We start from the raw sequence: 12,418 nt of genomic DNA on the forward strand, positions 1-12,418 counted from the left end.
TTAAACATGTCTTAATACGTAGAGAATAAAAATAATAGCTGAAAAAAACAAAAAAAATAAAAAAGACGTGGCCTCAACACATGCATTGACCTCGAGTACGTAGTAGGAGTCCATCTGAGGATCTCTTCATTAGAAAAAGAAGTAAATTTATAATTATTTGAAGGGTGGAAAATGAGTGTGTGAGCTCTTATTCTCATTTGGCAGGGAAAAAAGACGAGAAGAAGAGGCGTTGTCATGCAAGTGGGTTGGTCGGGAAGCTCACGCAAGGCACTATTTCGCAGGAGTGCTCCGCCACTATGGCTAATATTCCCCCACTTTGACTGGTGAACGATTTGTGATCAAAAGGATTGGATGTGTTCAAATTCTCCAAAAAAAAAAAAAAAAAATCAACTCGTAGACTATCTTGTATCCACTAATCCTAGAAGGGTGTGACTTGAGACAAAAGAACTCCCATTTGTTTTGAAAACATTTTTCTTCAAAGAAAAAAAAAAGCAAATCCATTGTTTTCTTACGAAATACAATTGGATGAAATTAGATCTCCACTCCTTATCTTTGAAAATCCCATCCATCCCATGATGGTTTTGTCCTCGTCAGGAAATGAGCCGTTTGAAATCATTTTCTAAATAATGTTTCTAAAAAGTTTTTTTTAAAAAAAAATTAACTTTTTTATATGTTTTTTGAATCGTTTTAATGTGTTGATGTTAAATGTATTTTTTTTAAAAAAATATTATTTCAATATATTTTTAAATAAAAAACACTTTAAAAAACAACTACTACAACACTATTAAACACCTAAAGTATGTTCATAAAAAATGATGTTTAGAAGGAGTGATGATAGTTTAAATGTATTAAACTTGATATTGCTATTACGCGCATCCTAGGATTATTTCCTAATTCTCAATCTAAGATTGTTCTATTTATAGGAAAAATCAGCATATTAATATTAATTTTTTTATATATTTTTTGAATCGTTTTGATGTGCTGTTATTAAATATATTTTTTTTAAAAAAATATTATTTCAATATATTTTTAAATAAAAAATACTTTAAAAAACAACATCGAGTAAACCATGAAACACCTAAAATATGTTCATAAGGAATGGTGTTCAGAAGGAGCGAGGGTAGTTTAGATGTATTAAACTTGCTCTTGCTGTTACGCGCATCCTAGGATTATTTCCTAATTCTCAACTTAAAATTGTTCTATTCATAGGAAAAATCAAAGGCAGCACATTGTGTTTTTTTTTTAGTTTAGTTCAGAATAAACTAGCTACTAAACAACTAACTAAAGTTAGCTTTGGAGTTAAAAGATGTCTCGCTCGGGCCTTCGATATTTACGATGTCTCGAAGGTCACCAAAACTGGCTTGCCGTCTTGCCCAACAGTTAGACCCTAACATAATTCCTCGAGGAGGCTGGGAAACTCTTTTTATATAGGTCAAGTGGGAAAGCCTTGGCACCAAGTTACAGAAGAAGCAATTCTTTAACTTATTTTCTCCTTCTTTTCAAGTTATGACTTACTAATGTAAGAAAGGAAAACACTATTTGACAAAAAAAAATGATTTTTTTATAATTAATTTTTTATTGTTTTAATTCGATGATATTAAAAATAAATTTTAAAAAATAAAAAATATTTTTTTAATATTTTTTTAAATAAAAATACTTTTAAAAACATTTTACAAATTAATCTCTCCGAATAGTTGGGTGTTTGGAAGTGTAGTTGTGGTTGTTTTTCAAAGTGTTTTTTACTCAGAAAAATATGCAAATAATATTTTTTTTATTTTTTAAAAATTATTTTTGAAATCAGCACATCAAAATGATTTGAAAACATCAAAAATATATTATTTTAAAATAAAAAAAATTAAATATTTTCAAAAATATTTTTAAAAAGCACTTTCAAACGCTATTTAATCAACAGCTTCCACAAAACATTTGTAATGGTAACAGTAGTAACTTAAAAAATAAATAAAAATAAAATGGATAAATACGTTGTAAATAAAAGAAGAAACTCCCCTTTCCTTTTCCACGCTCCTTCCATGCAAATGCCATCACACTTTCACTTCCTTCCTTCAAACGACAAATGGTCAGTTCGATGACACAAACGACGACGGTTCTATCCAAAGACTCTTTTGACCCGTTTCTCTCCCTCTTACCATCTCAGTCCACGCGCTTTCCGACACCATCTCCTTACACAATTCCCAAGAAGACCTCAAAGAACAAGGACACAAACATGCGACTAAAGAATAAACCAACTCAGCTTAAAAGCCCAAAAAGAGTTAATTACAGCTGAGTCCATGTCGCTTATCAAAATTAATTAATTAATCCCTATAGTATTATTAATAATGAAATCGTCCCTCAATGTAGTTGCTTTTTCGTTTCATAGTTTATTTTGTGATAAATTTTACATATTTTATTTTATTTGTTATATTTTAAAAAAAATGGATAAAAAAACATGAAATCAACTATTCTCATAAATAGTTTTAAGAATAGTAAATACATATTCTGACATTGTAAGTACTAATTAATTAGTTATATTAAAATATAGGGACTAAGTTATAATTTACTCAAAAGATAAAATAAACAGTTAAAAACGTAAAGAAAAGAGAGAGGCCAGTCATCATAGTCTTCGTCCCCAACCCACACCACCACCAGCTCCCATCCAAAGAAGAGATAGTTATTCAATTCAGGTGAGCCAATCAACCAAACAAACGCCACCCAATTCGATCCAACGACTCAGTTACTGAGTCACTGTTTATTTATGGCTGAAGAGAAACGAATCGAAGAGGAACTCGCCTGTGCGATCCTACTAGCAGAACGGGTTCGCTCCGCCGTCGACGAGGCCGAATCCTTCAAGGCCGAGTGCAACCACGTGGGAAAGCACGTTGACACCATCGTCGAGAAGCTGCGTGCTCACGTCCGCTCTGCCCAATCCTTCTACGAGCGTCCCATTCGCCGCATAGTCGCGGAGGTCTGCAAGAACCTGGAGCGCGCTTTAACCCTTGTACGCAAGTGCAAGCGCCGTAACGTCTTCCGCCGTGTCGTCACCATCATCAGCGCCGCCGATTTTCGGAAAGTGATCAATCTCCTAGAAGCTTCGGTTGGTGACATGAAATGGCTGTCCAGTATCCTGGACTCCAACAATGATAACTCCGGGATTGTGATAACCCTTCCACCCATTGCTAGCAACGATCCGATTCTGGCTTGGGTCTGGTCCTCTATAAGTTCCATTCACATGGGACCTTTGCCTGAAAAAATTGAAGCTGCTAATCAGCTTGCCTCGCTTGCTCATGATAATGATAGAAACAAGCAAATCATTGTGGAAGAAGGGGGCGTTCCCCCATTCCTTAGGCTTTTAAGTGAGACTACTTCACCTGATGCCCAAATTGCTGCTGCCACTTCGCTTTATCACCTGTCTAATGATGAGGATAGGGTGACGACTATTCTGGATGAAGCTGGGGTTCCCATTATTGTCAAAGTGCTTGCGGATTCTCCAATGAGGGTTCAAACTTGGGTGGCGCGTTTGGTGGCAAGAATGGCGGAGCGCAATTCGATTGCTCAGGATGATTTTGCAAGGGAGAATGCGATTCGACCGCTGGTGACTTTGTTGTCTTTCGAGACCTTCATGGATGATCAAAAGAGTTTTGTGGGTAAGCAGAGTATTCACTCCCTTGTTCAGATTAACCAAGAAATGGAGAAAAAATCGTTAATTGATTCGAATAATAATCACCATTACCGCCCGTATGTGAGTTCTTTTTCGAGTTTTCATAGTTCGGAGGGGAGTAGCAGGGGAGGGAGTAATCATAGGAGAGAGAGGGAGAATGAGAGTCCTGAAGTAAAGCATAAGCTGAAAATTAGTTGTGCGGAGGCTTTGTGGATGCTTGCCAGAGATAGTGTGTTGAATAGTAAGAGGATAACGGAAACAAAAGGGCTTCTTTGTTTGGCTAAATTGGTTGAGAAGGGAGAGGGAGAGTTGCAGTTCAATTGTTTGATGACGATAAAGGAGATAACTGCTGCAGCTGAGTCCAATGCGGACCTTAGACGTGCTGCTTTTAAGGCTAATTCCCCTGCTGCCAAGGCAGTTGTTGATCAGCTCTTAAGGGTGATTAAAGAGTTGGATAGTCCTAAATTGCAAGTTCCTGCTATAAGATCGATTGGTTCATTGGCCAGGACTTTCCCAGCTAGAGAGACTCGAGTAGTTGGCCCTTTGGTTGCCCACCTTAGCAACAGGAGCCAAGAAGTGGCAGCAGAAGCTGCCATCGCACTAGGGAAGTTTGCTACTCCTGAGAATTTTCTTTGTGTTGCGCATGCAAAGGCAATAATCGAGTTCAGTGGTGTACCGCCTTTGATGAGATTGCTTAGGGGAAATGAACCGGCGCAGTTGCATGGGTTGATTCTTCTCTGTTACCTTGCATTACATGCTGGCAATAGTGAGGCTCTGGAACAGGCTAGGGTGTTGAATGCCCTTGAGGGAGTGGACCAGAAAATGCTTGCACAGTTTCCTGATTTGAAAGAACTGGTGTCCAAGGCAATATATCACATCAATCTCTATCACGCGGGAACGCATTCTCAAAGGCTGCTGTATGTGCCTTGAACACCAAATCTGTGAGTTAGGGTATCCACCATACTTTTTGGTAGAACTATCCTATTGTTGATAGCTCGGTCAGGTTATTCCCTTTTAAAAAACTCAAAGAGTACAGAAACAGAGTTGGTTCATATAGAAACACAGTAACACGTCATCATAACAGAGTTTTCTGGATATTATTGGTAATTAATACAATTTGTTCATGCCTTACAAATAAATCAAATTAGTTATAAATTTACCTGGTCCCTTTTCTAAGTTTTTATCCATCAATATGGTTTATCGTTCCCATAAAACCTGCTGTGCGTTCCTTCCTGGGTTTTGTTTGCCCCTTCCTTTACAGTATTGGATTGCTAATGATGGAGGCAAAAAAAAGTTACACTATCGAGGCTAAAATTTGTGTTCGTCGGATCGTTTGAGGCATAATGATTTCTGATATTTAGTCAGTTTGAAGCCCTCAACTTCTTCAGCCTTCAATAACTTCAGTTAGTCTGCGAGGATGAAATGGCTTGAGAACAGCAGCTATCATTAGTCTGATTACTCCTTGTTTCATTAGCAAGCATACATGATGCTCCAACGAACGAAGTGGAAATATCTATCTGCTGACACTGACACCCAGGATGCATTAGTGGATGGAGTGAGAGCTCTTGAATGTGTTTCTGTCAAGTGTATGGTATTTATTTTTCTCAGGTGTCCAAGTCTCGTTAATGGAGAAATCCTTCTCGTAGTTAAAGGTACTTTTTTGGGAAAAAAAGATTTGTTATAATGAATCGAAAATTACCATTTAGCTGGCACATAATTAACAAAAAACGATCAGTTTTTTGTTAATAAAAAATTAAATTGAAAAGCTGTGAAATTCAACCCTGATCTCACTTTATCTGTAATATATATATATATATATACATATATAGCTCAATGAAACTTCTCTTACTAAATTGCTGAATAGAACTCATCTACATCAAGAATATGTATTTTGGTGTCTGAAATGTGGAAAATTAAACAATTTCTCTCTCCTAAACCATTTGACAGTGGTTCTCTCTCTTTCTAGAATTTAAGGATTAAAGCATAAACGAAAGGAACGTTTGCACCTAAAAGTAATGATTTCAAAGGATCCAAATTAATTTTTAATAAAACCCTAGTCAAAAAAATTGAAAAAAAAAACACTTACAAAACAATGACAAATAAAAAACAATCCACATCGCTTTCTCAATGTCAATTTCCGTCCTTTTTTGTTTTAATTTTGTATATAGAAAAATGGAAAAAAAAAAAAAGAAGAAGACTTATAAGACCGAGCGCAAAGACAATGTTAGCATATATGTTTTTGAGACCTCAAATCGAATCAATGCAGAACAATCAAATTAAAAAGAATCACGTAATTAGGCAAAGAAAAAATTGCGTAAAAACCGCTTGTAAATTCACCATATTGGGGGAATGTATATATAAACACGGTCTGAAAAGCAACTTGATTGCATGAATAAAAGAATGTTAATGCTTTAGAAATGATTTCGCTTTTTTTAAAATAAAAAAAATAATAAAAGTTGGTGCCACCTTAAAGTCAAAGAAAATGCCAGCGTTGACATCCCACAAGCATGAACATTTAACCAGTAGAGTACGCCAGGCAGAATTTTACCATCGACGACAATGCTATCTACTACTACAACAGAACTTCTCTAATTGGACTCCCACAATAATTTTATAATCTTGGTTGCACTCCCCACTAAGACAACATTATTTTTCTCCAATCTTCTTGGTGGTCATCACGATGACCAGAAGAATAGTGCAAGCCCCACACTCCCAGAACTTAGTGGCACAGCACATAAGCAGTTTACTTAACATTAACACAGAGCACCACCATACACACCTATGAACCATTCCACACTCTCGTCGTAGCCATAACCTTCCAAAATTATCAAAGGTGACCGCTAACCAGGACTTCGTCTCATGAATGGTCATACCCGAGCAACATAAGTTTTGACAGTTCAACTGATGAAACAACAAGCAGCGGAGACGACATTTTAACCACGCTCAATGGCATAATTGCTCTCCATGGTATCATGCCAACGTTTTCCCTCTTCGCCAAAGAAAACAGCACAAAAATGGAGAGGAAGTGTGCCAAGATATCCGAGCAAAGGCTGAAATTTGTCTGCATAGTTCGATAATGCCCCTAATTTTGACCTTGGGATTTTTAAATTTAATGTCTTGCAACCAATAGGCCATGAGATTATCCTGATCTGCAAAACCAATCAAACAATTAGTCAATCGAGAAGCTCATACAGACACACACATTGAGGCGTCTTATATTAACCAGTAATTCTTGCAAATAGAAACAAAAGGTGTCTATTTATGATTAGAATTTAAGTGTATTAAAACAAATCTCTAATCTATTCGATTGAAAGCACTAACGAGATATATAATGAAAAACCAAAATCAATAATCAAAATTTAGAAGGATTCAAGAGATAGTATCTAATTAATTAATTAATCCTTTGTACTCTCAATTTAACTTTTTTATATACCTTTGATGCTGAAATAAGCAACTATATTCTTTAGCCAATTAGTGTAATTGTTGCATTTATGCTGCCACTTATTTTAAATTGCGAGGGCCTGAGAACAACAATTTGCTATCGCAAAACCTTCCCCATTCATTTTAGGGAAAGCATACAGTTAGATTCTCTAATTGCTCATGGGACTCGAGAAAAAATCTTGTTAGTTTATTATTCCATTTTAATTACAGAATATTGAAATGCAAACAACCTATGTCTCCAATACAGTGGTCTACAGCCAATAAATTTATAGTATGCCACAAGTAGAATGACATTTCATGATCAAGGGCTAAGCACAAGTTCTTGTAAAGCATGTAAGTGAAGGGAAAGCCTATAATTCAAAGATTTACAAACCCGGATGAATACCTCAGCGAGATGAAGGTAAAGCACGCCAATTATCAGCAAGATTCATGACACGATCACGTGAAGTTGCTGATAGTTGTTGTAAAATTACATTCTTGACATGAGCTGCTGCTGTTTCACCAGCACGAGTGGCAAGTTCCAGATAAACTACAGCTTTCAACTGCTCTCCTTCCTGCCCAAAATATCACCATAAGATCCTTAAACAAGCCAAAAAGTAATATAGAAGTACTATCTGCATAGTTCATATCTAAGTTGCAGATATGATGGGGAAAGAAACTGTTGAACCATTAGCCCTATCCCACGTGACCTCTAAAGATGCCATGGGGCTTTGACAATGGGTTTTAGCTTTCTTAGGGTGGATTGCAAAGTTATGCTTGGGTAGTTGGCAACGTGTATTTCGACAAAGCATCAGTCCTCGTTCTTTTCCGAATCACAGGTTTCCACATGAAAAAAAAAAAAGAGCACCAAAAAGATGAAAGCAAGCAAAAGATCACAACTCAAAAACACGTGTCCAAACAAACACAATGCCACGTGGGCACCCTTGGAAAAAAGGGTGAATGCAAAAAAGACATGCAAGTCAAATGTGCAAGTATCCTGCTCTCTCAACTATGCCCTTCCCATCCACATTTGTTATAATCTCCACCTTAATGCAACCTTTCATAGAACAAATTAAATTAATTTACTTTATCCACTGCCTGTCCTGCATATTCAAATAAATATAGGTTAAATCAGCAATAACATACAGTAAAGAGTCCAAGTCCATGCTCAAACTGAGCTTTACTATGACCACGATCTGCTGCCCGCTTCATCCATTTCCTTGCTAGTCGATGACTCTGAGCCAAACCTTCCCCAACAGAGTAACACAATGCAACATTGTACATTGCACGCACATAACCACCTTCAGCAGCTTTTAGATACCACCTAGCCTGCATGAGAGAAAAGCTCACTAGTTCTGAAGTGAACAGGCTAATCCACAAATTTATGGTAGAAGGACAAGAAGAGAGATCCTTACAGCCTCTTGTAGATTACAATTCACCCCACTACCTTGATGTAAACAAAGTGCGAATTGGTATTGAGCTCGAACATGACCAGATTTTGAAGCCTGAAATAACCATTTTACTGCTTCCTTACGTTTCGAAGGTTCAGCTGCACATACAATAATAATCATAACAAGCACATGACTAGCAACTCATGACCAGATTTTGCTTTATTGGAAGCTACTAGCCAAACCTTTTTATTTATTTATTTATTATTGTTATCAATGTTTTTCCCTTTCTGGGTTATTTTAAAAGCGATTAAAACTACAAAGTACGTTCATGTCATGACTAGATATTATCCGGAATCAATCAATCAAGAGAGCCAGTCGCTCCCTTTCAAACGAATATTTGACAACTCAATTTAGCACCTTTTTCAACTTTTCAACAATTTTTTTGCTCCCTTTGCATTGCACAAAACAGAAACAAAGGAAAAATGAATAGAAAAGAAATTAAGAATTAGATACCTTGCAAGTAAGCAAGTCCAAGATTACACTGTCCAGAGCGGTCTCCAAGCTTAGCAGCCTGCTCATAAAGGGCAATTGCCTTGTCTTTGTCGCCAATTTCCCAGTAAAGAAGACCAGCATCAACCATAGCGAGGGTGGACCCACGAGCCGCACCTTTTAAAAAGGATTCGAGAGCCTTGTTCAAATTAGGGCGCACACCTCCTCGCCCATGCTTGAACCGCTTTCCCCATTTTAAGAACAACATCGCTTCTCTCAACGGCCGAAGCCCTTCGCTCCATGACTTGCACGCCAACGACGCCGCTTGCAAATTAGGCAGCGTGAACGATGCCGCTATTTTGGTTAGTATATCGAAGGGAAGTTTCGAGAAATCACCATCTGATGATCTTATTTGCCGAGAAGCTGATGATGTTGACCAGAATTTGGAGGTAGATTTGAACTCTGATTGATGGAATTGGTGTTTGATCGGGAGCGATTTGAAACGAGAGCCGTCTGATCGACCAGGCCAGGTACTCTGCTTCATCTTCTTCGGTTGAAGTGGTGAGTGTGAACAGTGGAACGGGCTCCAGATTTCTGATGGAAAGGAACGGAACACCGAGAAACGCTGTTACGGTTTGAGGAGAGTAGATACGAGGACCATTTCATAAGCTACGTCATTGATCAAGTGGGGCCGTTGAGCTCTGGGGGAAGTTACGTTCTCAAATATCCTTTTTCTTGTGTTTATGATGGAATTAGAACCTCAGAAAAAGATTTGTATTTGTTCCATCACCCAAGAGGCCAAGCCCAACCAAACAAGAGGCCTGGATCCACAAATGACGCCAACTACAATACTGACGGGCTTTGTCCGTGACAACTAAGCCCATTCCAGAACTTCTTTTGAAGTCACACCACACGTCACAATTTGTATCAATGCACTAGACCAAAATAATTTAATATGTGAATTTCTTATTATAAAAAATATTTATCTCTTTACGTTCTATCCACACACTTATTAATTTAAAATTAATATATTGATTTGATAAGTTTAATGAACATTTATTGTATCTTCAATTTAATACTATAGATTAATATGTGAATTGATCCATGAATATTTTTTATTACAAGAAAAAAGAATCTATTGAACTTTTATTTTCAATCAAGAATTGCCCATCAAATAAAAAAAATAGATATATTTTCCTTGATAATAAATAAATGAGTATACTTATGGAAGATATCTCATCCTTGTATTTTACAAAATGGGTTTATATCATCTGGGCATATCTTCCATCTCAGAAGGTTGAATCATGATGCTCCAGGCAAATTCCACACTAATCATTGCCTCTGATCTTACATCAAGCTAGCCAGCACCATTAGTAATTTGTAATATTTTCAGTTTAAACTATCTGATGAGGCGATTCCATGTAGAATCCACTTCATTTGGGAAAAATTCTGAATCAATTCGAGGCATAAATTGCTCGGAATCTATCGTTATTCTGAAGAAAATTGGAATCGACGAGAAAGACAGTCAAACTTGATGGCTTGGCTCCACAAAAACTATGAACACGACTATAGGCTTGGCCTCTAGAATCCACAAATATGTCGTATCTTATTTTTAATTATTTTTTTATAGATATTTTAGTGTACTAAAATCAAAAATATTTTTTTAATATATTTTTTTTTAAAAAAAACTTTAAGAAATATCACCTGCCGTCGGCCACTAGAATTTTATGGTCGGTAGAACTTACTGTTCGAGGTACCTCATTTTCAATTATACATCCCAGTGTTCACGACCCCACAAGCTTACCAGAGCGAAGAGGATGTTGACAAGTGATAGTGCTCTTTCTCTATTAAACTGGTGCAGTGCCCTGACGATCATGCAATTAAACACGGTATGCCAGAAATAAAATCTCGTCACCTTCTCCGAGGAATGATGTACTGCTTGCTTAAGCTGAAGATGGCGTTCTTTCTTACAGTACTGGCTACTTTTTTCTGGGTGTGACTATAGAAAATCCTGTTAAATAACCATCTCAGCCCAATAGTTTAAGCAGTTAGGTGAGGTTCCAGGATATGATTTATATTATTCTCTAACACACCTCCTCAAGTGAAAGCCCTTTGGGCTTGAAACTTGCACAGACCCACTTTACCTTGTGCTTAATTATTATCAAATAAATGGGGATGATGAGATTCGAACTCGTGACTACTTGGTCATCAAGGCTCTGATACCATGTCAAAGAATCATCTCACTTAAAAGCTTAAATATAAATCATATCCTGGAACCTCACCTGACTAATCCAACGTCAAGCTGATAATATGCAAGCAATACCAAGTTTCGAAAAAAAAAAACATTTTTCAGAAAGAAGGAAAGCTGTTTCGATGAAGGGATTATCACACCACCAAATCCCAAAGGCTTTGTAGAAAATGCTATCTTATAGCATAGATTTGGTATAGCGCTGATCAACTCTGCAAACATCAGGCTTTCTTTCGGCTTATCATACCTTAAAATGTTGACCCTTTGAATTTATCATAAAATTAATGACTGTTTTTTTAAAATAAATAAATTAATTAAAGCTCAGGATTAAACTACCAGATTACGCACATACAGTGTGATAGTTTCATAATTAGACAACCTCTTCTTACTGTTCTTTGTCGGAATAGGATTTAAAAAGCTTAATGGCTTAATAAATCTTTTGAATAAATAGATAAATCAAAATTTAAGGAAGCTATTTAATTTTTCTTTTCTGTGCATCCTATTATTAATTGAATATATATAAAAAAAATTATAAGAAAAAACTCCTTATTTAAAATCAATTTCTCCTTTAAGAAAAAACTTCTAACCCCACCTCTAGATTTTATGTTTTGAATAAATATTTAATATTTATTACATTCTACTATGCTGACAGTAGACAAGACAATAATAAGTGATCAAAATAGAAATGACAAATGCTGACCTCTCAATTCTTAGTCAGGAGGCTTCTGATATCTAAGATGGTAGCTTTAAATCTATGAAAATCAACTTGGTCCTTGTAAATCAAGCGAATGGCCTCCCGAGAATCCGAGTTACACAGGACTCTTCTATGGCCTCGATCTCGAGCTAGGAGAAACCATGTTTCACATGTTTCCATGCTAGTAATTAGGGAAGTAAATTACATTCCACACCAGTAAAGTCTGTAAATTTTGATATTGAATAATATAAATTATATATTAAAATTTCATATAAAAATTTAAATTATTGGATTAAAATTGTTTTTTATTATAGTATCAAAGTTTTAATAATCAAATAATCACAAGTTTAAATTTTATTATTTTTATTTATTTGATAAAAATTAAGTACAAAATAGTATGAGTTTATACAAATTTTAAATTTAAAAGCTTTTTATTTAAAAAATATATTAAAAAATAACATAAATTATATTTTAGAAATCATTTAATAATTTAAACTATTCTGTTTCAGCTGTGCGATTGA

The 12,418-nt window shown here is 36.0% G+C and overlaps 2 protein-coding genes across 2 annotated transcripts; one reads left to right on the top strand and one right to left on the bottom strand.

Annotated features, from left to right (window-relative positions):
• Window positions 1-2,589: 2,589 nt before the first annotated feature.
• Window positions 2,590-4,814, top strand: LOC133697017 (uncharacterized). Its single transcript, XM_062119335.1, has one exon. The coding sequence runs from the start codon at window positions 2,753-2,755 to the stop codon at window positions 4,583-4,585; it is 1,833 nt and encodes a 610-aa protein (XP_061975319.1). The 5' UTR covers window positions 2,590-2,752; the 3' UTR covers window positions 4,586-4,814.
• Window positions 4,815-6,122: 1,308 nt separating this feature from the next.
• On the bottom strand, window positions 6,123-9,699 carry LOC133697018 (F-box protein At1g70590). The gene is made up of 5 exons (XM_062119336.1): window positions 8,980-9,699; window positions 8,491-8,624; window positions 8,222-8,404; window positions 7,482-7,650; window positions 6,123-6,804 (listed from the first exon to the last, which is right to left on the bottom strand). Exons 1-4 carry the CDS (start codon window positions 9,497-9,499, stop codon window positions 7,483-7,485), a joined length of 1,005 nt encoding a protein of 334 aa, XP_061975320.1. The 5' UTR covers window positions 9,500-9,699; the 3' UTR covers window positions 6,123-6,804; window position 7,482.
• Window positions 9,700-12,418: the final 2,719 nt, after the last annotated feature.

This window comes from Populus nigra, chromosome 6, assembly GCF_951802175.1.
Source record: "Populus nigra chromosome 6, ddPopNigr1.1, whole genome shotgun sequence".
Classification (NCBI taxonomy): domain Eukaryota; kingdom Viridiplantae; phylum Streptophyta; class Magnoliopsida; order Malpighiales; family Salicaceae; genus Populus; species Populus nigra.